Source organism: Passer domesticus, chromosome 2 (assembly GCF_036417665.1).
Source record: "Passer domesticus isolate bPasDom1 chromosome 2, bPasDom1.hap1, whole genome shotgun sequence".
Taxonomy (NCBI): domain Eukaryota; kingdom Metazoa; phylum Chordata; class Aves; order Passeriformes; family Passeridae; genus Passer; species Passer domesticus.
This window is the reverse complement of record NC_087475.1, coordinates 26863591-26888710: the sequence shown is the minus strand read 5'-3', so window position 1 is coordinate 26888710 and position 25120 is coordinate 26863591. Positions and strand designations below refer to the sequence as shown.

The following is a 25120-nucleotide window of genomic DNA, read 5'->3' as shown; positions in this document are numbered from 1 at the left end:
AAAATATTCACCATGGATGAACAGTTCTAAGAAACTTAAAATTAAATCAATTTTTAGTTCAATAACTAGGTTTACTGTATTATGATTCACAGTGCTGTGTGTCAGCAGAAGGAAAGACAAACAGGCTTTTCTGTAAAAACTGGAGTTAAATACATGCCATTGTTGCAAATTCCATTACTGCACATAGTAGCAGAGTCAAATGGGGGTACTGGCTGCATCCATGTTTCCTTGCAACGATTGGTAGGGGCTTGGTGCTTGAGAGGTGGTTGTGTTTGTGTCTTACTTTATTTTTTGTTTAACCCATACCATATACCTTGCAGTGTTGGTGAAAAGCAGTGTTTCCCAGTCAGTGTCTTCCAGCGGCCAGGATCCCAGGATACCAGTCAGAAACCACGTGCCCTTGTAGTCAGTAACCAAAAAGCTCCCTCCAGCCAGGTGTTTGTCTGTGGCCTCCTGGAGGTGCCCACAGAACTGCCTGTTTGTGAGGCTGATGTTGAGTATTTGCTTGCAGTCCTCAGCAGGCAGGTATGAAACCTGCAGCTCTTCGCCTTGAAGTTCATCACCCTCCATTCTCCAGCCGCTGACTGTACCAGCCAGTTTTGGAATTAAAACATGTTCTGCAAAGTCTCTCTCAGGGGTGCACACGGGAAGGTGGGAGCTGTCACACTCAACATGCTCTTGGAGTTGTAGTAATGCAATGTTGTTCTCACCAGTGTCTTCGTCGTACCGGATGTGGATGTGCTTCTCACTAATTTGCATTATCTTCCCAGTTCCACTTGTTGCATTAGGCCCTGTGGAGCAATGACATTTGGCTGCTCTTAGGAATAGTTTATCAGAGACCTGAAAGCTGCATGCAAGCTGCCTGGTCGTGCTGAGAAACATGTGCAGGGAAGGAGCCAAAGGTGCTATTCCTCAAAACTCCTGCTGCAGTAAAGGGAAACGAGGAATAACGCACTGGCAGCTGTTTAATGCTGGTAGGAGCATGAATGATTTCAGCAGTAAGGATGAATATCCAGCACTAATGTGAATTTCAGCAGGAAAATTCACCACTAAATCCACCATGTTTAGCTGATCTCTGGGTGCTGGGTTCTGAACTGTGCCCAGGAGGCACTTTCTGCTTGCCTTGTAAAGGGAAATGTGGGGTAGCTGTAGTTCTAGCTCAGATACTTGACTGAGGTGCTTAAGTGAAATAACATCATATTTGTTTCCTTTAACAATATTTATATGCAGCAAGAAGCTTAGTAAGCTGTTTTAAAATTTAGCTTGTCAATACTGAAATGTGCTGCAGGAAGAAAAAATGTGTTGGATCACCTACCAGCACCAACCCTGACTTGGAAATGGCTGTACAGAAGGGCACACTCTGCTGTGGTCAACATGAAGTTACTTTTTAGCAACACTCCTCCACAGAAGCCTTTCCCTTCGGGGTTTAGCAGCAGTACCTACGAAAATGCACAAAGACAGTAGATAGCACTATCCATGTGAGCATAAGTGATAGGTTTCATGAATTGCTAGGAATACCTGCCAAGGAAATCGCTCATCACTTTTCTTCCTGGTTTCACTTATAAGGTTATCACTGTCTTGAAGTCTGCCACATGCACATGCATCTAACAAATGAATTTAAAAAGAAAAGTCAAAACTTCATGCTGTAATATTTCAAGACAGCTAATACCTACTGGTCCATCTAGACTTTGGGGTTCTGCTTTTGTGCAAAGGGAAAGGAGAATGACAGTGTCTCAGCTGGTGAAAATTGGAATAATTTGGCAATTGTAGTGATAATAGTTTAGCAATGGGCTGAACATGGTCACCGTGTAAGGCTTGTAGGGACCAGGTTTCCCTGTGCTTCATTTCACTAATGAAATGAGGCTTTCTCTCCAGCCAACCATTAGCCCATCTTGCTTTTTTGTCTTTGTATCCTGTATTCAAATTGTGTCAAATACCTGAGAGCTGTGGCCCAGCCTGAACAGCATAACTCCTGGGTGTTCCTTGTTACAGCTGTCACTCTAGGGACACGCGTGCCTTTCTCATCTGGTTCAAACAACGCACATGCTTTTCCATTGGATCACCCAGTTATCTGCATTTGTCACACCCTCTTGGTTTGGGTTTGGGCCACACACATTGGATTCTGTTCAGGTGAAGCTAAACCACAGGACACCTTCCAGGTGCACATGACATGCTCTCACAGCTGACTGGTGCTTAGTCCACAGGACTGAGCTAGGCCAGTTTGATGTAAAGGCCACCTGAAGTGTGCCCTGAGTGTGGACATCAGTCTGTCACCACCAAAAGTGTGCCTCTACAGCTGAACTCAGATTTGGCTCCCCCACCAAGTCTAAATATACTTCTCTGGTTTTAGTAGACCTACTTTGTAAGGGGATGAAATTGAATGAGATACCTAACATGAGGCTGAAGAACTAAAAAGGGCTACTGTTTCAACATGGCAGCAAATGTTTCCCTTCATTAATTAGACTATTGGTCACCTGATGGGAATCAATAGAGTCTCATTCCCAAGCAAACACATGTTCAACAGAATTACTCTTGGTGAAACACAGGAGTGGAAAGCCTGGTCCAGTGAGTGATGTGTGGGGTGGTGCAAGTCCTCTCTGTTGATTCATACTTAAACATTCTGATCAAATAGCCCTTCTTTTACCATTACTTTGGCATCTTGGGTGGTGGTCCCTAGATTCCTTTTTCTACCCAGTAATAGTGCTGGCAGGCTGATCACATCTATTGGATGGTGGCCTGCCCACCCCAGCCCTGAGCAGGTGCCCCCTTTACCTCCATCTCACACCCACCTAATGCGATGCACTGCTTTTTATCCTTCCCAAGCTCGTAGCCATCAGCACAGGAGCAGCGGTAGGAATCACTTCCTGGATAGCAGAAGTGGTCACATCCTACCTTTGCTTGGTGGTGACATTCATTTTTAGCTAAACAGAGCAAGTAGAGGAAAAACATGAACTATTTTTTCATCGCTTGAGTCCTCTATGTTTTATTTTTTATTCACATTGTGTAGATGTGGGTTGGGAATCTGGCTTGGTAGTATTTACCACTGGGATTTTTTCCCTTTGTTAAACAGAACTTGGAGAGAGCTGAGTCTCTGCAGCATTCACAGACTCATTGCAAACTGTGCTCTCCCTGCACCTCTGAGTTCTGGGAAAGGGTGCCATGGGTTTTTAAACAAAACACCAAGTGTCTGCAGCAAGGGGAACTGTTGCACATTATGAAGACGAGTATTGCTTGAGGAAGAAGGCAGGTAAGGTTTCTTTTTTTTTGACAAAAACCTGTAGCTCTCATTTTGCACACTTGTTTGATTTTGCACACATCACTACCAAAGATAAGAAAAAAAGAAAGGGAGCATGAACTTCAAAACATGCTCGACTTTCCATAGCTAAGCAAACACTTAAATCTCTAGCACAAAGCAACTGTTGCTTGATCTAGTTCATAGGTAGCAAAAAATCTTGTATAACATGGCTGCCTAAAGCTCTGAGATGATCTAGTTCCCAGCACTGGTCCAAGCTGTGTCACCTTCTGTGCTCCCCAGAAGCTGGTCACAGTCACACCCCTTACACAGAGAACGACCCTGCCTTGCTGCAGCCAGGGCGTCTCCCACCCCAGGGGACCTCTGAACCAGCAGAAATACTGATGTCAGGGCTGGAAAGTAGAACCTGGCAGATATAAAAATGTAGTATCTGGCCCAGGGTTTTCCTGTGCCAGAACACATCTGTTTTACTTTATGCTTTTCACTTCCACTGGAAACAGTTTGTTTTCTGGAGTCCTTCTGTCCTGAGGGACTGTCTTGTGGTGGTGTGTGGCCTCAGAGGCACCAGAGTGCCTGGGAAGCCACTTTGGTTCTGCAGCCTTGGTCCCTCAGGCCACACACCTGGACCACAGCAGGACAAGCAGCCAGGCAGCACAGGGGGCAGTGGCAGGGCTGGCTTGGGGGTGTACCCATGAGGTGCTTCAGTTTCAGCTCTTTTGCTGCATCCCTGGAGAAGGGAGGCTCAGGGCACAGGGACAGCTGTGGAACCTCAGGATTCCATCATGTTTTGTAGGCAGGCAGCACACATCACCCCTACTCTGCCAGAACTGTGGGTTTTACCCAAAACCATGGTAAGTGGCACCATGGGAGAGCTGGGTATGGTTTCATGGGGACACCCAGTGACCAGATGAGATGGGGCTTCTCAGAAGGGGGTAATGCCTTACCAAAAGCACAGTCCTCTCCCTCGTAGCCCTCAGCACAGGTGCAGGTGTAGCCACGGATGCTGTCCTCACACACACCATTGTGCTGGCAGGGGCTTGAGGAGCACCTCCTGCCCCCTGAAGAGATGGAGAGGGAGGAGTCATCACCAACACTGATCCCAAATTACACAGCTCCCATCCCGACATATGTGCTGTTCAGAGAAATGTGAGAGCACTTTGGAAGGAAGTGGGCTAAGTGTCACCAAGCTGCTCCTCAGGGGTAATTTTAGCTCAAATCTGCTTCCAGAGGTGCTGTGGCAGCCCCTGTCAGAGAGGCTGGGAGCTGCCCCAAGGCAGAGCCTCCTTCTGGAGGATGGATGCTATGATTCAGGGAAAAGGACTGTGTTACAGTTCCTGCTTTTTTACAAATGTAATATGACTGGTGTTTTAGATCTCCCATGTTAGATTGATATGCACTGGATAGAAAAAGCTGGCATCAAAATTATAGAGCAAGTGTACAGCAAGCAACATCAAAACATGAGGAAATATAACTTTTATATATCTGCACAATTATCATGCAGCAGCTTAGACACTAGCAAGCTCGCTCTTTCTGCTGAACTGAGCATTGAAACAAGAGGGTGAGTGAAGCACCAGGCAGAGCTGCCAGGTTCCCTTCAAGCTGCCCACAGGAATGGCTCCTAAGCAGTTTGAAAACATGATCCAAGTAACAACTACTTATTATACATGTAGGCCACCAGTAAGCAAGCCAGGAGAGCCTAACCTGGGACATGCTGTCCAACCTTTCTAAAAATTAACACCTCGGCAGAGAGGTTAATTCAGTGAGTGAGCTGCCCTACCTGATTTCGGGGATGGAAAAGTGAAAACTCTGCCAGCTACTGGGAAAAAAAACACCAATCGTCATCTGCTTAGGCTGTGGGCACCTTTGAGTCAGATGCCACCAGCATATCCAAGCACAATGTAGGCCTCCAGAGAGGGGTTTTGGGTGAATTGGGGGAATCTATCCTGCACAGCTGAGCAGGCAGAATTGAGGAGCTGGAGCTAGGGAGGGGTTACCCCTGCAGCCTGAAGCAGTTAGATGGATTCAAGCCTCTGAAATTTTTGCTGGAAAGAAAATAAATCCAGCACCTAGCTTTATTAAAGGAGGAATGAGGATATTCAAGGAAATATAGAGAAATTGGCCTGATTTCTGTTACTGGCAAGCTATGATTAAACTGTAAGCACACAGCAGTATAAAAAGGTGGGAAGTCAAAACCAACATACATTTTTCAAATAATTAATTTAAACCATTTAAATCTAATCACATTATAGGATAAGGGACCTAGGAGGAATCAGTGAACGTCATAGAATAGAAATGTTCCAATGACATTGTCATTCAGTGAGCAGACTGCTACAAGGCTTGCACAAAACTTTTGGAAAGTGATGTTTAAAGAGAGATTGGCAATGGTGAAGTTTATACTGTTGATCAAAGAGAGTCAGGGACAAGTGTGACCTCAGGCAAAGTGCCCTGACAGCAGAGATCCAGTAAGCTGCCACTGCATCAGTTTTGACTTGAAGGGGAAAAACAGTGCAGAGCAGAGCTGGTGGGTGACCCAGCAGTTAGGTGGGTGCTCAGCCTTTCCTCTTTTATTCACAATGCAGATTTATCCACTGCACTGTGGACTTTCAGCAGAAAGCAACATGGATACCAGAGGTCTAGAAAATGAGATTATTGGAAGACAGGATGAAAAAATGTGTTTGTTTAGCGAGGAGGAAAAAGCCACTTTTCAAAGACAACACTCTCCAAAATGTTAGAGAAAACATCACAGAGAAGAAAACACACACTGCTGTTCTTTAGGAAGAAGACAGAACATATGGCTTTTAATTACTGCAAGAAATCCATCCCTGAGGCTGAAGTCAGTAATGTGTCCTGATTGTTGCTAAGCTTGTTTGGAGGGACCATTCTGAGCTGGTTTCCCTTCTCTCATCCTAGGCTAGAGAGGAAGCCTGCATGACATGCTTAGTACAAATATCCAGTGACTCAAATTAGAAATTAATCCCACCCTCACAAAAGTAATAAAATGCCAGATATTTAGCATCATTCTTCATAACCTTTATAGCACTGATGGGATTCTTCTATGCAATGGTTCCCAGGACTCAGTGATTTAGTGGCTTGCGCAGAAAATTATTACTGACTGCTGGTTTTGCCACCTCCTTATCCACTCTTTAAACATAAGATTAGAAATTAATAATAGCTAAGTCAAAAACAAGATAAAAACTTGGGATGAAGCATACAGAAAAAAAGGAGGGAATGTCACAGTTACCATGAGCTGGTGTCACAGGTTTCCTGTTCAGGTGGCATTGAGTTACATCAGGACCTCAGCTCCTACAGATTTGTTTCTCACTTTAGCACCTGACAGGGAATGATGCAATCCCACTGTGCAGAGTTTGTAGATAGCTCAGTAGCTTTTAATATCTATTTATCTGCCCAGGTTTAAGTGCTAATTCTGTATTTGGGAGATTTTGCTGGTAGAACTGTGTTGCTTCTATTGTATCAGCAAAACATATTTTCTCCTGTCCGAGGCTGTTTCAGATTCAGGAAAAGAAGGAGCCTATTTACTATTATAACCTTTACTCATCTTCTACTTTTATTGTTTTTGCAGATTTAAATTGTTTTTCTTGTCTATTACTTTTTAAAAATTATTTCACATCAAGAATTTTCCTTTACTTTTATTCTTGTAAAATTTATTTACAAGAATTTTCCACTTTACTACAGACCTGACAAATAGAGACTGATTGTTTCTCATAGAATAAACTCTTAGAAAACTAGTATTAGACTGAATCATAATGTTCATTATGTGACAGTACCATGAAGGAGAGAAACCAAGAGGCCAGCTTACCATAGTAGATATCCCAAAACATTTTCTGTGTGAAAAAAAAACAAAAAAAGGAAATTAGAATATTAGGAAATTATTTAATTCCCAAGTAATGTAATATGTCATAAATATTTTGCTAAACCAAAAAACATGTTATGAGAGGATATATACAGTGGTTTAATGTTTACAAAGTTGCACAACTCTAATGTGCTGCTAGCAAATATACACATGAGAAGGGAGGGGCTTTGGCTGCTGCTTACTTGATTGTTTAAGAAGCTGTACAAGAAAAGAAACACTTCAGAGGCCAGAGAGGAGCAGGATCCTTCAGCAATGCAGCTCCCTGAACAAACTGGCTGGCTATTGTCCCTCTGGCGTGCAGCAGCCTGGCAGTGACCCCATCCTGTCCCATCCCAGGTGCTGCTGGAGGCAGAGTGGCCAGCACAGAGCAGAGCTGTGGGGCACCACTGCTGCGCCCTGTGCCCTGCATCTCCCTGGTACTGCAGCTGATCCTGGAGCTGCTTTCCCCAAAGCCACACCTCTGCCCACCCCTCCCTTCCCCAAAGCACCACAGCTGTCCATGGGCAGCCCTACAGCTCTTTCCTCTGCTTTCCCTGCAAACAAAACAAAATCTATCCAGATTCCCATTAAAGAGCACAGCATCCATCTCTATATGTCTGGAGAGCCCCTGGTGCAAAGGAATTTGCAGATATTCACCAAGTGAGCCTCTCTGTATAGGTCCCACTACTTGCTGGTGTATTGATTCCCTCTGTCCCCAGCCATAAAATCATAGAATGGTTTGAGTTGGAAGGGACCTTAAAAATCACCTAGTTCTAATCTCCTGCTGTGGGTAGGGACATCTTCCACTAGACCAGGTTTCTCAAAGGCCCATCCGGCCTGGCCTTGAGCACTTCCAGGGATGGGGCATCCACAGCTTCTCTGGACAACCTGTGCCAGTGCCCCACACAACTCTAACTCCTCTCATTTATTTCCCATGCTGCATGCATTTGCATAGAAGCATTTGAGTTGGGCTGCGATGAAGCCAATTCACTCTCTGGGGTGACTGGAATTCCTTTGTGCTGCCCTCCAGGTGCTCTTCTGCTGACCAACACCCCTTTGCCCCTCCTGGTCCCTAAGGGATGCTGAAGCTGTATTTCTGTGTGTGATCAGGATGGGACAACAGCCACATGATTTACTAATATAAGGAGCATGACACATAATTTCCTGGAGAGGACTTGAACAATATCAGAGCTGACCTCCTCATTTCCATTTTAACCATGGAAGACACCTGCCTGCTACCTGCTGAAATGGCAAATGCAAAGATTTCGCATGGAGAGAAACCCTAACAAATGAAGCAGTCTTGTGTTTCACAAGGAAAGGATCGTGACAGCAGTTTTTATTGTGCATGCAGGGAAACAAAATACTTACAAGCATTTCATCATCTTCAAATACTTCTCTTGCTTCTTCATGTGTGCATCTCTCTTCTAGGCATTCTCTTTCCAAGCTGCCTTGAAGGACCTCCTCCAGAAGTATGGAACTGGCACGTCTCTGTCTCTTGATAACACTGTTTGCATCATGAGCTGATATAAATACTGGAACATTGTATGACAAAACACTAATATAAGTACTTAGATTAATCTTATAGAATTTTACCTTCTTTATAAGATAAATAATTTTGGTTGATTTGGGGTTTCAGCCATATTAACCTTACTTACTCAAAGAGCTCTACTGTCTTAACCCAAATTCACCTGAGGAGTTGAGACCTTTCACTACTGGGGAATGCCTGACTTGCTCCCAAAGGGGGAATTTGAAGCCCTTCCTGGCAAATTATTTTACTGCACAAGACACACAGAGCAGAGTGTGGGTGCACAGCCAGGAAAAGGGGGAAAATATTATTATAAAAGGCAAAGGCTATTTTGGGAGACTGCAAAGGGGTTTCAGATGCATTTGTGGACGTGGATATTAGTGGTATGAAATTATGATGGTGGATCCAAACTGATGCTCTTCGGTCTTAGTTCATGGCAATTTTTTTTTTTTTTTTTTTTTTCTGAGGAGCAAAGCCATGACATGGCTGAATTTTCAATCAATTCTCTCTTAAGGAAAGCAAATAAAAACTACCCCTCAGCAATGCTCATAGTTATGAGGGTTATATCCTATACCACTGTTTATGTGGAAGACACTGTAATCTTTCAGATTTGAGTAAAGACTCCTCTTTAGAGGAGAGACCAGCTAACACATGTTAAAACTCCTCTTTGCAAATGACACCTCCACCAAAACTGCCTGCCAGTTGGGCAGCTGGTGCCACCCTGGAGCCTCCTCTTCCACATGAAGCAATGTGTGACTGTGTGTGTCAGCACGTGTTTGTCAGTTCTCCTGTGCTTGGAAAGTAAATAGGTTGGGGCAGGGAATATTCAGGGGTTTTTTTCTCTTTTATACAGTGTTTGGGGACCCAACACTGCTGGTTGAAGTAATCAATATCATAGAACTGGAAAAAGTGAGAGCAATGGCAAAATTATTCCAAAATTGTGTACAGATATTTAGTTATCTTTTTGAAGGATATCCCATAAGCAACTGTCTTGAACATGATATAAAAAAAATAAAAGCTTCATGACTCTGTTCTGCATTTTAAATGTTATCTGACCCCCAGCACATATTTCTGCCATGCAGTGGTTCTGCCACATCCAGCACAGCTGGCAGTGAACTTCTGCTGCAGGGTATTTCGACTTTCTTAAGAGAACACCATCTTTTTCTTCCTTCCCTGGCTCCTCCTTATTTTTGACAAACCATGGAGGATTAATACAGAAATATAAACTTCTTCAAGCTATAACAAGCATGTATACTGCCCTCTTCCATAGGACTCTCTTATTTTTATTTCAGCAGCAACTAGAAGTATAAAACAAAATTCGCATTAATAACTGAAACACTCTAAAAATTGTAGGGAAAGACAAAATATTACCCTGGCATAAATTATGGTACTTCAAAACTACATCACCCCATTCGTTTACAGAAGTTTTCACTTAGGTGCATGAAATAAACAGCAGAAATTTAAAGAAAACAAGGAACGGGCTGTTTTCATTGATTTCCCTCTGTGCTACAAAGTAAACATTATACAAGATACAAAATTGCTGGTGTTTTTAGGAAAGCAGCAGCAAAATCAGAATTAAAAGTGGAAAGAATTGAAAGCCATACCTGCCTGCTCTGTCTGAAGGAAAAGGGCAGAGAGAAGGAAGAATATTATCCAAGAGCACCTTGCCATTGCTACCCTCTGAGCCTAGCGGTGCCTGCCCGCATTCCCGCAGCCCTGGTGGGAAATGCCACAGGACAGATGTCAGAGTTTAAAGTCCAGCTGCTCATGAGAAAACAAAACCTCTGTGGGCAGATCCTGGCTGCAATGTCAACACATGGGGAAAAAAACCCAAAAGACAAACCCAAACCAAACGGAAGAAATCGACGCCCAGCTCAGCAGCGCAAGAGTGCCCTTCTCCCCTGCCCTGGCTGACTGGGGCCCTGTGCCAGAGCCCCGGGAGCTGCTCCGAGGTTTGGGTGGTCCAGCACCCAGTTACAGTAACACAGCATGCCTGGAAAAGAACAGCACCAACATTTCTTTGTGCCCTATCAAAGCACAGGCTGGGCAATGACCTCAGGGACCAATTACATGACGTGGCCTTTTTGTACATTTTCCCCACAAAACATTTACCAAGGCCTAGCTGGAATGGGCAAATCCCACCATCTTTTGGAGCAACCAAGCCCACAGACATGATTTTCTCCCCCTAGGGATGCATTCGAATGGATATGGCATTTTTTTTTTTCGCTCTCAGGTTTGTAATGCCCAGCAGTGAAGGAGGGCATGGAAAGCTTTTCCTGACGTCAGGATTCCAGTCACACAGAGAGGCACAGCCAGATGGAGTCTGTGAAAGGAGGTGTAGGTATGGAGAGGACAGAAACACTTCCTGGGCTGCTGAGCTGTGCACCCTGTGGGCAGGGTGACCCTGCTTCCCAGCCCTGACAAGAGGAAGGATAAACCCATGGGCATGCAATGGCAGTGCTGCTGCAGGGCTCCTGGGAAGAGCAGCAAACCATTTCTACACTCAGATCAACAATCAGTGAGAGGAAGAGTGGTTTTGTCCTTAATCTGAGTTATGAACCCAGGCCATTCTCTCTTTTCATATCATAAATCCCCAGCTATTATTTGAGTACACAGTTATTTTAACAAAGTATGATTGACCTGAACATCCATGGGTAAATCCACAAATAAATCTGCACTTCCCAATCAATTGCACCTTTGAAAACAAGCTTCAGTGAGTACTGAGGCCAATGAGGGAAACAAACCACATCCTTCAGCAAGGCCAGTCCCTACCAACCCAGGGCTGATGTTACAGCTCACATCATGGGCCACAATACCTGCAGCAAATAATCAACCTGCCTTTTAAAATTCCATTGTGGGAGGGTTTTCCTGCAATTTCCGCAGGGCTGTTGTTCCAGAAGTTCACTTGGAGTTAAAAGTCTTCTAATGCCAAGCTCAATTTTAATCACAGCCAGTTCATGACCTTATGTATTTGTTTTGCCCTCCTTGGTATTTCTGCAGAACTAATTAAGACAGCCTCCCATCCTCTGGTTAACTGTGTGTCCAGCTTTCCTCAGTAAATGAGCTCTCCATGCTCTCCTCAGTCCCCTGAGGCCACCAAGCCCCACTGTACCTCTCCCAGCCAGAGCTTTTGTGGCTAGCAAAGGGAGAGCTCTTGCCAGTGGTCACATTTGGTGGGTGCTGGGGGCTCAGACAGCACCTCCTGTGTCCAGGAGTCACTGGGGAGGCTCACCTCACCCCCCCGCCTTGCTTTGCAGGGGCTGTGCTGCTTTTCCACACTCCTCTGGCTGTCCATCCCCACAGGAGCATCTGCCAGTGAGGCTGCTGCTGTAGTCCCCAGTGGCCTGGGGCCACTTGCCTTTACCTCTCATGATGATGAATATCATCCACAGCACAGCCAGTCTGCCTCCCTTTGGCATGAAAAATATATCACCACTTGATGTCAGCACAGGACTTTGCAGAACCCAGCACAAAAATATGGATCCACAGATTTCTTTTTTTTTTTTTTAAGGAAACTGTTTACATTTCACAAACCTAAACCTATGTCAACTAGGGAACTCTTGTAGGTATGTTTGTCATTCAAATTGATTTAATATTAATAACACAGAGCTTCAGAAGCTGTATCTCACAAGATGTTAGTTTACATGGTCATTTTTCCTCTCACTGTGGATATCCCTAGACTGAACAGCTGTGTCCTTGGGAATGGGACACAGTGTACTCAGTATGCGTGGCACTGACTTTGCTTTTTCTGTATTGAAATCAATGCAACAGGTTTACGTTTTAACTTTCGTATTACTGTGAAAACTTCATAAAAAGAGGGGTTGAAAATGGCAGTCCTTTCCTCATGTGTTTCTTTATAAAGAGTGACTGGGATTTCTTTTTCCCTTCCTTTAATTGCCACAGCGAGCATATGGCAATGTGTTCCATTATGGAGACCTGTACCCTGTTTCCTGCAGCCCTGTTTAGGACTTGCCTTCCTGTTGAAGCTCATTCCAGGATGAAGGCTGCAGGCAGTGTCAGATACCAAGTTAGCAGTTCCTCAGGATGGAGCAGCTAAGGGAGTTAGCCCTGCTTTAGCAACTGGTTCACATGGACGTTGCTCCTTGCCCAGTGAAGCAACCCAGGGGAAATGGGTTTGGAGACCTGCTGCCCAGGCAGTGATGGGGCAGGGATGGGGACATGTCAATGCCACCCATCTCCTGCTATGGGCTGGCCATCAGCCCTGCTGCAGCATGGTGTGCCAAGGGCAGCTGTCCTCAGTAACCCATCACATGCTTTTTTGGAAATGCATACCTCAGCTAGTGAGCTGCTTAGTGCAGTTAAAATGGGTACTGATTTCAGCTGAACACCTGGATTGAGATCAGCCAAGTCTGTTCACCACCTGCAGAAAAAAAAAAAAAAGCTTTTCTTGCCAAATCCAAAGTACATCAGCATTTCTAAATGAGGAACTTACGGCTGTTTCAAAAGAACATCAGCGGTCTCTTTGTGGTTTGGTTACAGATTGCAGGAAACCTTGCAGGAGCAAACAGGGCAAGGAATGTAACCCCAGGGAGCTCTGATTTTCTGCTTTGGGTGCTGCACTCATAAGAAGACTGTCAGCCTACCCTCAAGGATGTGCAAGTGTTCCGACAGCCTGTCAGTGAAAACAAAAGCCACCTTGGAACTCCTCTGACATTTGCTCCGTCCCCAGAAGTATTCAAGGCCAGGCTGGATGGGGCTTTCAGCATCTGCTCTAGTAGAAGGTGTCCCTGCCCATGGCAGGCAGTGTTGGGCGAGGTGATCTTTGAAGGTCCCCTCTGCCCAAAGCCCTTCTAAGCTTCTATGATCTCTGTAGATGCAAGCTCTGACATTTTCTGCGCACATATTGTTAAAAATAGCAATTTTTGTTAATATTTTATTTATTAAAATACATTATTTCTTTACTTCCACCTTCATGTTTCTTTACCTTTTCTCTCAACTTATATATTAAAATTTTTCTCCCAACCAAAATTCCAACCAAAAAACCTGGCTATGGAAGAACCAGAAGGTGAGAGAGCACATGCACAGACAGCACCATTGCATTCAGCTCCTAGTTACAGCTTCAATAATGCTTAAGGGTGTTTGGTAATATGCTTAATTCCTCTGAGATGAGGAATATCCCCTCATCCCATGTGAAAAATGAAGCAAAATAACTGGAATCTGCGACATTTGGATGACTTTTTTTCCCTCTGGTTTTGTCTGGTAACATCTTCCCACTGCTCTAACCTGGAGTTCAGGATAAAGATTATTAAGGATGGCTCGCAGAGGAACCTAAACAGCAGATTTTTCAGGCAAATTCCTGGAACACTGATGCAGTCTGAAGTGGACAATGAAGAGATAAGAAAGCACTTGGACTTTACCCAGAGTGCAGACTTTTTAATGAAGTTTCCTGTTCCTCTGTCTTTCTGCCTGACCCTCTCCACTAAGGACAAGGGGCAGCAGCCCTGCAGCTGTGTCCAGATGCTGTAATTTAGATTGTTCCTTTGACCAACCAGTCACTCCTTCTGCAATAGATTCAGCAGGAGGGAAGTCCTAACATGACCTCAGCAGCACCAGTGCAAAGACTGCGCCCGACATCTTCCACCCACAGCCCAGACATCTGTAACTGGGTGGTGGAACTGGCTTTTGCCATCAACCTGACTTCCAAGCCATGGGAGACATGGATTCTGTGGACTTGTGCAACTGTCACACTGCTGGACTGCTTTTGGAGATTTACTTCTGCATTTATGACAGGAAAAAAATCTCTATCTGTATTGAAATAGGATGGCAAAAAAGTTTATTCAAGTTTCAAAGTGTATCTTCAGGATGACTGGAGTTAAAACTCTATCCTGTCTGTGCAGACCCAAAGAGCACCAAGGCAGAGCACTGATGATGTGTGCCTGGCTGTGTGTCTTGAGTGAGGATTGCAGCTCTCTGTACAATTAAGCAGCTGTGGTAAGTGTCCCTGCAGACAGAATGTGTTCTTATCTGGTACTGAATATCTGAGGAGGTTGATGGTGGTGTCTCATGCCTGGCAATGCAAACTGGGAGGTGAGGAAGGAGAAGCTCAGATGACTGATTCCTCTGCATGCATGTTGAGCTGAAGACAGCAATCAGAGCGCATCAGAGGTGTCTGTGCCCTCTGTAACTGATTATGAATAAACCAGGAGTGCTGCAGGACTGGGACAAGTGGCCATGGAGGGGCTGGGTGGGAGGAGAGATGGATGGCAATGAGGGAATGGGCCAGCAAGTGCCAGCCCTGTGCTATGGCCTCCCTGTAGTCCCTGGGACACATCCGAGCCTGGCCCCCTGCTCCATGTATCAGCCTGGCTGTTTCTATAGTTTAGGGCTGAGCTATAACCAGAGGTTTCAAAGGAGGTCCTGTGGAATTCAAACAGGGGTATATCCTTTGGAGCAGTGATGTCAGGGAGTGACATATGCAGCCATCGGGGGCTGAGCTTCTATCCTTGGCTTGAACACCATGGCCTACAAAGCACTGTCACTCCTGAATCGAGTTCATTGAGCAGCCTGAAGTTCAGGACATGTCAGAGAAAAGTGGCAGGGAAATAACACAAATGGGACAGACTCCAGAGTGGGTTTTTTGAGTTTTTATAGGCAAACCAGACAGCGATCATTGCAGAACAAGGCTGACTGCTCTATTCATTTCATGGTGACTTTCACACTGGAAAACTGGATACAGTGAAAGCAGGGAATGAGAAAAATATTGCACATTTTATGCCACAATCCAGTTTGTAACATCATTCTTTTCTCTTCCAAAATACATACTGAAACACCTTTTGAAGTACAACACAGAGTACTTTTTCTGTAGGGGCACAAATACCTCAATTCACAAATACCTTCACGATTTTTTACATACTACTGAACTAGCTGCAAAACAAATAATTTTTTTCTCTGGATCGAAAAAAGGCAGACAGAGGATGTCAGGCTCAGATGATAAGATAGTTAGGCTTTTATTAGTCTTGAAATATTAGTTACCCTTGAAGATTTAATTTTTTTTCCAGTTGTGAATGATCTAAATAATATATAAATAATAACATATAACAATATTGTAACTTGTAGGGTATGAAATGCATTCACTTTATGATAGCCAAAGCCATTATATCAATAATGCTGGTGAAGAAAGTATCTCAGAAGGAAAGCAAGAAGCTGTCAGAACAGCAGTGATTTTGGTGACAGCAAGCAAGCCTTTCCAATTCAAGGAACCTCATCTAACAACTCATTTCACTCAGTGACATGCACAGTTAATTAAACACTTCTGGATACATGAGTGGATTTGCATTTTCTAGGGTTTTTTTCTGTATATATGTTCTCAAAGCCACTGACAATTCCAATAAATTCATCAGAATATGTTGTAGTTGAGATGGTCACAATGCAAAGAAACACTCCATTTTCAGAAGGCTTCAAATCCAGTTTTATTATAGCATGGATGCTTTTTACATTCTTACAAGACTCAAAAGTTTACACTTTACTCATTGGTCAGGAAAGACAAACAAAGTGCTTATTGGAGCAGGTAGCTGCAGATACATGAGAGATCTTATTTGTCCTTCTTTCTTTCTTGGTTTTTATGTCAATGGCCTTGGTAGAAGATTCTTTCAGGGGTAAACATGGATCCTCTTATCAAACTTCTTTCTGGCTCACAGAAGTCACTGTAAAACCTCTTCCACAAGAATATATCTAGCAAAATCTTCTGGAAGGCCTGCTGGGACAACATCTTCAGAAAATGTGACAGGTTTCTCCAATTTGACAAAGACTGTGCTGCTGCTGTTGCTGCTGAAAGTTTCTGTATCCAATTCAGCATGGCCATACATTTTCTCCACTCTGTGCATTGGCTCTTACCTTTTCTTGTCTGCCATCCCCATGTCAGATAATGAAAGTAGCTGCTAATAAGACAATACCAACAAGTCTAAGGCAAATCAACAATAGAAGGGACCAAAGTTCCTTGCACTCTATACAGGTAATGTGCTGTACAAATAAAATTGACCAGTCCTGTATCCTGAAGCTGTAGCAAATCATATACATTTTGGAGAGGTTTTAGAGGGCTGACAAAATGCCAAACAAATAGAAAATCAGAACTTTTAAATCCAAATAATGAAAACTTTGGGCTTCATAACAGCATTGCTATGGCACTCATGATAGACGAGCCTCAACAGAGAAGAATTTTGCCTCATTTGTAGAGCAATATAGTAAGACTTAAAGAGAAAAGAGATACTTGTTGTCTTTTAAAATTTCAACATTCTGCATACAAAAATCGACAAATTCACATATATATTTGGTCTTCCTCAATTTGTGTGAAGTCTCTTTGGGAATTAAATGGTCTGGCAATTGGAGTTAAGGCAACTACAATTTTTGCTTTACTCTGGTAGGTTAAGTATAAATGTTATGACTAATTTTTTAGTGCCTAGAATTTGTGATAAACTACTTTTTAATAAACAACAATAGTAAATGTTAATATTTGAAGTTTCAAGTATGGAACAGTCCCAGAATAATATCTACATGCTGTCGAAACAGTTATTGCTAATATCTGAATGAGGCATCTGGAATTCTTCAGTGTTTGGCCAACACAGGAAATTGCATAAAGTTGTAATGTTAGATTTACACCAGTTTAACTACATCAGCTCAGCCATACCTGCCCACATTCCTCCCTAGTTTATATTTGGCTTCTAACATATACAAAATACACTAGGTCAAGCCAAGCTTAAAGAAACTGTCTAGTCTATAAATTCGGCCATGTATTTCACTGTTAATCAAGAGATAAAATGAGGCAGTGAGGAGCAACAAGAGGGTAAGAAAAGCTCTGCTAGAATTCTGTGTCTCGCATACGGAGAGTAAAACATGACAGTTTTTTTATTTTTGTAGTAAGGGACACAATGAGGAGCACTCACCAGCAATCCCATACCTGCAACCCACTACTGCCCTGGGCTGCCCCTCTCAGCACGTGCTTGATGCTGAAATGGGGACACAAGATCATTCAGGGCTGAAGACCTGTGCAGAAGCACAGGAGAGCAGAATTACTCACCCAAATTCTGACATCAGGTAAGCCTGGCACTCTTGGGCCCAGGGCTGGATGAGCATGATGAGGAGAAAGTGGCCACCAGTGCAGGCTCCTTGCCTGCCATGGGGACATGCTGGGTGAACACCAGCCTCCCCTGTGACTGTCTGCTTAAGGCCTCAGTGGCCTCCTCATTTTCAGGATGGGCATCTGGGTTTGCTGTGATTCCTGTGACTTTCTGCCATCTAGTTTGTGATTTCTGAGCCTTGTGTGGGAGCTGGACTCCAAAGGCATAATCAAAATTCTTCTTGTATGGGTGGTACTGGGACTTTGAAGTGTGTGATGCCTGCTGACAGGAAAGAGCCCCTGTCCATAACACTGAACACACTCTGTGAATGCTCAGCTGGTGTTTCCAGCCTCCACTTGAGCTCAAAAATACCTGATTTAAGCCAATATATTGGAAATAGAGGACTGTGGTCTTCCACCTCTGTGGGCCATGGTGCCTGTGCTGTCCCTGAGGTACCAAGCTGAGTGACATGCAAGGAACCTTGCAGAGCAGCTGCTGTTGGAAGCAATTTCTGTCACTGAAGTGCCACTCAGCAGAGCTTGTTTGATGAAGCCCTTGGTATAAAGAATAGTTTTATGGTCAGAAAAGTACGGCTAGTTTCCATTGCATCTTGAGCTGGTTTTCACCACAATTATTCAAACCTGCTGGAACATGGGTTTTTCAGCCAAAAGAAGCCTTTAGAGTTACAGATAGACATCTACAGTGGAGGAAAATGGTTTGCAGGGAAGCAGGTCACTTTCAGGGAATCAACCCTTCATGAAAACAAGAGAAAACTTGCTTAACATTCATTTGAAGAAAAACTTCTTGATGGCAGTGTTTTGCAATCTAATTAGATATGCAAGTGAGGTGTCCTTGTCATGTATGGCTCTGCTACATTTTTCAAGATATTAACAAAAACTTTGCACATGCAAAAAGATCAGAATGTCTGAAAAATGAAAATAATTTTAATTTCTTTTTAAACTTACCCATTTTAAGCAAGTAGGCAAGTGGGTTCAGCATTTCAAAGTATTTGAAAGTTAAATATCTTCCATTATTAGTATAATTATTGTTATGTACCTGCTGTTAATAAATATTTTATTGGAAAATAAAGTAAAGTATTCTGTGCTTGGAATCATAATCTCATGATAGTAATTTGACATTAAATTACAAAGGGTATTATAACATAGACACAGAAGAATAGACTAAGTAATTGTTAATGTTCAATTTGAATGAAGGCAAAACTGATGGAATTAAATTCAGTATCAGTGGTTATTAATGCATTTAGGTTGCCACATGAAAACTGCAGAAAACCTGTTGTTAGAAGAAAAGAGAAAGGCAGATTGTATTTCTTTCAGATGGAACAGGTGATATTTGAGGAGAAACAAGTGAAATATAACTCAGTCACATGATGTTACTACTACTAAATGATAATGAGTCTTTGTGAACAGCATACTGTAAAGGGAGAAATTTCTTGGATTTCTACCTATTTGGATCTGTAGGTGCTCAGCATGTCTCAGAGGCCTTGAAACTAGACACCAACTTTTATCAATCAAAAAATCTAACTTGTTACTTTCTAACAAAATCCTCCATAGCATGAAAGGACTGTTTCAGTCTTCGGGAGAAGAGGAATCTGAGCCCTGGTGAAAACACCAGTTTCTGATATGGTTTCCCCCCTGCTGGGACATGGATTTTGCAGTGCCCTGAAAGAACACACCCAATTGCACAAAATACTTTCTTGAGCTATTTTTGCTGCCATACATCCCTCACAGCTGCATAATGTGATGTTACTTAAATTATGTCCTCTGGCTAAGGTCTTACTAAATTTGTTATCAACAGCTCAAGTAAGTCATGTGAAAGGCCTGAACAATTAACATTATTCTTATGTTTTAATTTTGCTACAGTGTTTTGCTATGCTACAGTGGCACTGAAACACTGCAGCACTTCTTAAATGTGGTACAGGTGTGATGTATCCCATAGAATGAACTATAAATGTACTTTGTACCTACAGAAACACAGGCTTTGTCATTGCCCAGGGCATAGCCACCAGCACAGGAACTTATGATTCCTCCATCTTCAGTTTTTCAGAACTGCTCACAGTTCTCAAGTTGACCTTGCATCACCTGGTGTAACTGCAGAGGAGACAAATGTATAGGCAGGTTACAGGTTTGTGGTTACTTCATAAAAGCACAGGCAGCTTATAAAAGCTGGCTCACAAACACCCCAGCACTTTAGCAAATACTGTACAATTCCTGCAAGAGGCATTCATAATAGTTGTATTATTTGAAAAATGGTAAGCTGTCAACATTAGGTAGAGCACTATTATTCTACATCTTATGCTGCGTTTCCCAGCTGTAACTAACAGCTCTCAGAGGGCAATTCAAGGAGCAATCTGTACTTGCCAGAACAGCCATTGTACTGAGGCAAAGATGAGCATGGGTGTGGGTAAGAGGCAAAAAATACCAACAACTAAAGCACCAGTAACAAACGAGTTATTGGGCTCTTGGTAGATCCTTGCAATATTCCTTTTCCATCTGTACATGGCTCATGCTACCTTAGCTCAGTCCTGGTATTGCAAGGTTACAGGCAGAGTGAGAGAGCTCTTCCTGGCTCTAACTGTGCAAGAACAAGTAAACTGAACCTAAAGAGGTTGTCTAACCTGTTCCTACAGGTTCCTAACGAGATTCCACAGCTCACCCACACAGATTAACGCACTCCTTAATTAGCCTTATAATGTCTAAAAAGTCTTTCCTAATATCTAATCTGAGTAGACCTTAGAGTGATGGGATCCCATTAATTCTTGTCCTAGCTGTTCATCCTCATGAAAACAAAGAAGTCTTGCTTTTGTTACATATTTTACAAATCTCTGTGGTTGCATGTTGTGGGATCAAAGGTGAAATTTTGGTTTTATGTTTACATAATTGCCTTCTATTTACATTGGACTGGCGTTTCAGTTTCCCAAGACTGCCTGAATGCTCATCTCAACTTATGGTAGTCCTTCCACTCTGGAATGAGGTAAAAAAGCAGTGAGAAAACACTCTCTTTTGTCTTGCATGTTATTGTGGAAAATATCAGTGTCAGAGGTCTTCAGAGGTATGGAGATTTGCCCTCCATATAATCTTTCAATCAAGTAGCACAGTTTCTTGACCAGATTGGCACCAAATTTACAGATGTTTCTCTTTCTGTTGCAATAAAAGTGTCAAATAAAATGATGTTAGAAGCCTCCCTTAAAGGACAGACCTGAGGTTTACTCCATCTTTTGCAGCCACACAGTCCATCATCCTGTCTTTGGGGAAAAGTGATGTGATTTTTCCCTTGGAGAAATTTGATGTGATTTTTTTCCAAATAGTGCAGTTCAGCAGTTTCTTTCCTTCTTGTTGTGTGCAAGTTATTTGGTACCTTAAGGAAGAATGACTTTCTTCTCCATCGGGCACAGACTAACACTCATGTTCCTTCTTCCATTATTCAAATACTTAGCTCTTGATTTTCATATCACATTTATATTATTGTATTTACTTCTCAGCTTTTTTTGTTTTATGTCAGGATGTTTACAATTCTTAATACACAGCTAGGCACTTTAACACTTGGTTTTGGAGGTGAGGTCAAAGTTTTAATCAATTGTCCTGTACTTTCCTGACCTTGGGACAGTTTTGACATATGCCTTAAATCCTTTGGGGGTTCATGGGGATTTTAAGCAGCTTTTCTTTTAAAAATACTTTAATATTATTCTCTTGTTCTTTTTCTTTACTTCATTAATGAACTCCATCATTTTTACAGTTAATTTCATGGAAGTTATCTTCCATCTTTGTTTTGTCATCAACTTCTAGTCTATATTTTAACATTAACTGCATATAAGTGGACTCAAAATTGCTTTTGACATGTTTATACGAGATCTTCCTTGAAACATTCTGAAGACTCTCAGGGCACCCTGTGTCCCACTAAGTACCTCTCTCATCTCATCTCTGGGATGTCAAAATCCACCCCTAACTCATAGTTCTTGTAATGGTGATGACTCAGGTGTTTCTTCAGTTGTCTCCAGTCAGAGACAACAGCAAAACTAAAACATAAGGCATGCATCATGTCCACAACGTGATTCACAAACTTACTCTGTAGAGAAGATCTCAGGGTCCAAATTAAAGGAGAGGAGGGATGATTTATGAAGTGGAGATGTGATGGTTTAGTGGAGATGTACAAAAGTACAGTGGGTGATGGGGTAGGGATCTCATTTCCCTCTACACTGTTAAAAATTGTGGGGTTCATTATAACCCTCAGTAGCTTATCAATAGTTAGCAAAGATTATTTAATTATCAAATTTCTTGACAACATGAAGAATAGCCCATTAATTGTGCTCAGCCTTTGAAAACACTACATATCAACATACTGACCCCATAATTTACTGACACAATTGTCCCTCCAAAATGGAATTCCCCACGTGCCTCAGCCCTGGATATCATTGCACTGCAGCTGGCCAAGTGGAGCAAGGTGAGTGAGACAGCAGAGCTGGTCACTCTGAGACAGCAGAGGTGTTCACTCATGTCCCCTGCCCCACAAAGAAAACTATTGGCAACTACCTGCATGGTTTAGGCAAAGCAGCACAAAGCCAAGCTGAAGCAAACACTCTACCTGTCTGCCTCATCTGAAGGAAGAGGAGGACAACGGGAAGAAGCCGCATTGTCCCGCGGTCACCCGCCATGCCCGTGCTCCGAACTCACCGCGTGTCACCCGCTGCGTGCTCTGCAGGCTCTGGGGCAGCTGCTCAATGAGAAACACCACAGAGCAAAGGTCAGGCACTCATGAGAAAACAGAACCTCTGAGAGCAAAGTCTGAGAGCAATGTCACCATGGCACGGTGTTAAGGCACAAAACCTGTGAGTGTGCTGCAGCAATGCCACACTGACAGCTTTGTGCTGCAGAGCTTTCCTCTAGGAGGCTTTCCTCTAGAAACTTTGACAGAGCCTCTCTGAAGCAGCTGGGCTGTGCAGACAGCCAGGAGCTACAGTAGGTGATGTGGTTCTTGCCCCTGTCCCAAGGAAGGCAGACAACCAGAACCAGAGCTTTGTGCCTCCTGTACACTGGGCTGAAGCAGGAAGGCGCCCAGAAGAGAGGAGTGAATCAGGGCACCAAGATTGCAGGTCTCAGTGAGCACATTGCAAAGTTGTTACCCACCAGATCTGTCACAAGCACGCTTGGACAGAGCACACTTCCCCAGATTTGTCAATTTCCATCTTTTCATGAATGGTGGGGAGTTATGTGTTTCATGTGCTGTTTCCTTTTGTTCAAACCACTCCATGGAGACTGCTCTTGACAGGCCAGTGTGGTCTGGGAATCAGGCTATAGAAGACAATCCTGCCAGGTGAGTCACTGCTGCCAGGGAGCAGTACACAGGAAGCTTGTTCTCACCATGACAGTGCAGGGCACAAAGGCATGATCCTAAAAGTGACTCTCTGCTTGTGCTGCTCACCTGGAAACACAGAAAACAGGGGCTGGAGAGACCTACAGGCTCACCCAGCCCAACCTACTGAGCCAACAGGGGATCAAATCTACCTCTGTGATATTTGGCACATTGGCCAAGGCTCCAGGGAAGAAGGGATGCAGAAAGTTGCTTCCTGTTGGACACTGAGCCTGCTGCAATGTGTTTTCCTCCCATACTGTAGGATGCCATAACAAAGGGCAGCTTGTCTACTTTTATTCCTTAGGGCAGCCTCCATCCTGCTGCACATCTGACACCTACTTACATCTCCCACTCTGGAAGAAAACCAGCATCACTGCCCTACTGGGAATAGCTACTGCAGGGCTTCTCTAGTCACAGGGCTTACTCACCATCCTTCTTTTCTTCCCTTAAGGCTCAGGACTGGCTTTTCCTTGAAGGCAGAAGAAGCCTGAGCACTACACAATAGCTCAGAGCCTCTCTGTCCACCATCCTTGCTACATGACAGCTGTTGCCTAAGCCAGCTGTGTCTGCTTGCCAGGAGGAATTCTGGTATCTCCAAACCCACCAGTTTACTCAGAGCTGTGTGCTGTGTCCCTTTCCTGGATTTTGCAATCTGGTCAATTCTGTTATGTGAAATCATTCCCAAATCATTTGTCAACTTTAAAAAAAAGAATGGGCTCTAATATTTCCTTTTGATACGGGACCGAGAGTTGCTTATGACCTTTCATTGGAGGTCCAGAGGCAAGCAGATGTTTCACTCATGACCTCTCAGCAGGGCACAGAAAGAGCAATGGACATGAAGTGATGTCTTCAGCTACCTCAAGCCCTTTCCAGCTCAGTCTGTGTTTTGTTCCAGTCCTCAAGCTCTGCTTAAGTAGAAGAAAGCCATTAGTAAGAGTATGCAAGTAGGATTTGGGTAGGACCCAGACCAGAGACTTTCCTTTGAAGAGTGTCATGGTTTAACCCTAGCACAATGCCAGGGCCTCCATGAAGAGTATATTTCTAAAAGGGTTGCTGTGAGATGTTACCCGGGAACAGAACAAAACAGGCTCCCATTCGGGGATGGAGGGAAAAACACAACATTTTATTAATAACAATATCCATAAAGGAACACACACACACAGAGCAAAGAATAAAAACTTTCCAAATACATTCCTCCTCCCCCCTCCCTTTTCTCCACAGAATGAGATAACACCATAGATTCCCACTTTTCAGGTAATCAGCTTTCAGTCCATCATCATCTTTTCAAATAATCCACCCTCAAATCCATCGGGGAGAGAGAAGTCCTCCCTTGCACCATAGGCTTCCCCCCCATGTCCAGTGCTCTCACCACTGGACACAGGCCAGGACTGCTTTTAGGGTATCTTGTTTAAGGATGCTCTACCCAGTTCCAAAAGCAGCAGTCTCTCAACTTTGGGACACCAGTCCCCCCCCAAATTTACCCCCTGGGGCCAAGGGGCTCGTGAGCAGAGATCTTCCCCTCCACGGAGACAGAGGGCATCCCACACCCTCCTCAGCCGTCTCTGTTCACTCCACTGCTTCACTCTTGGCTCCAAAGTATTGTCTCCCCCTAAATACAGTCTCCAGGTATGGGTCTGTCCATGGCCATACAAGAAAGAGTCCCGCTCAAGGCCACTCCATCATCTCTTCTCACCTAGGATTCTTCTCATCTCTTCCAGTTTTCCTCACACGCAGTCCATCATCTCTCTCTCCTCATTCTGATTCAGGAGGAGCAGTATTTGCAAGGTTTCTATTACTCTACCAAGGGGTTAAAAACTTCGCCTCTGCCTGCCCAAGGACTCCCACATCTGCCGGGCACCTTCTCTCGCCACCTCCCCCGCTTCTGGCCGGCTGAACTGCCAGCACAATCGCTGTCCCTCTCTCCGGGGGGGCTGCCCAGACATCTCAAATCTCGTCAACCCCTGCATGTTCTCCTCCACCTCTGCAGCTTTTGGGGCTCCCGGCCTCCTCCCTGTCATGGCCTCCCCCTCCCCCACCCAGACACAGCTGGG

The 25120-nt window shown here is 43.8% G+C and overlaps 1 protein-coding gene and 1 long non-coding RNA gene across 3 annotated transcripts; both read right to left on the bottom strand.

The window, feature by feature from the left end:
• Nucleotides 1-128: 128 nt before the first annotated feature.
• Nucleotides 129-10423, bottom strand: PROZ (protein Z, vitamin K dependent plasma glycoprotein). Its single transcript, XM_064407859.1, has 8 exons — nt 10233-10423; nt 8472-8635; nt 7071-7095; nt 4198-4311; nt 2790-2921; nt 1519-1604; nt 1316-1439; nt 129-791 (listed from the first exon to the last, which is right to left on the bottom strand). The coding sequence occupies exons 1-8, from the start codon at nt 10297-10299 to the stop codon at nt 280-282; spliced, it is 1224 nt and encodes a 407-aa protein (XP_064263929.1). The 5' UTR covers nt 10300-10423; the 3' UTR covers nt 129-279.
• Nucleotides 10424-16045: 5622 nt separating this feature from the next.
• LOC135295270 (uncharacterized) lies at nt 16046-19807 on the bottom strand. 2 transcript variants are annotated; one of them, XR_010357309.1, is made up of 4 exons: nt 19688-19807; nt 18075-18256; nt 17529-17628; nt 16046-16526 (listed from the first exon to the last, which is right to left on the bottom strand). It is a non-coding gene; the product is annotated as an uncharacterized LOC135295270 (long non-coding RNA). The 2 variants fall into 2 exon arrangements; XR_010357310.1 differs by lacking the exons at nt 16046-16526; nt 17529-17628 and adding an exon at nt 17641-17981.
• Nucleotides 19808-25120: the final 5313 nt, after the last annotated feature.

Excerpts from the sequence above, each read along its gene's own strand:
- PROZ (XM_064407859.1), bottom strand. The coding sequence starts at position 10,299 with ATGGCAAGGTGCTCTTGGATAATATTCTTCCTTCTCTCTGCCCTTTTC. Across the intron at positions 1,440-1,518 it reads ATGAGCGATTTCCTTGGCAG|GTACTGCTGCTAAACCCCGA; the intron begins GTATTCCTAGCA and ends GCATTTTCGTAG. Across the intron at positions 792-1,315 it reads CCAAGTCAGGGTTGGTGCTG|GGCCTAATGCAACAAGTGGA; the intron begins GTAGGTGATCCA and ends ATTGCTCCACAG.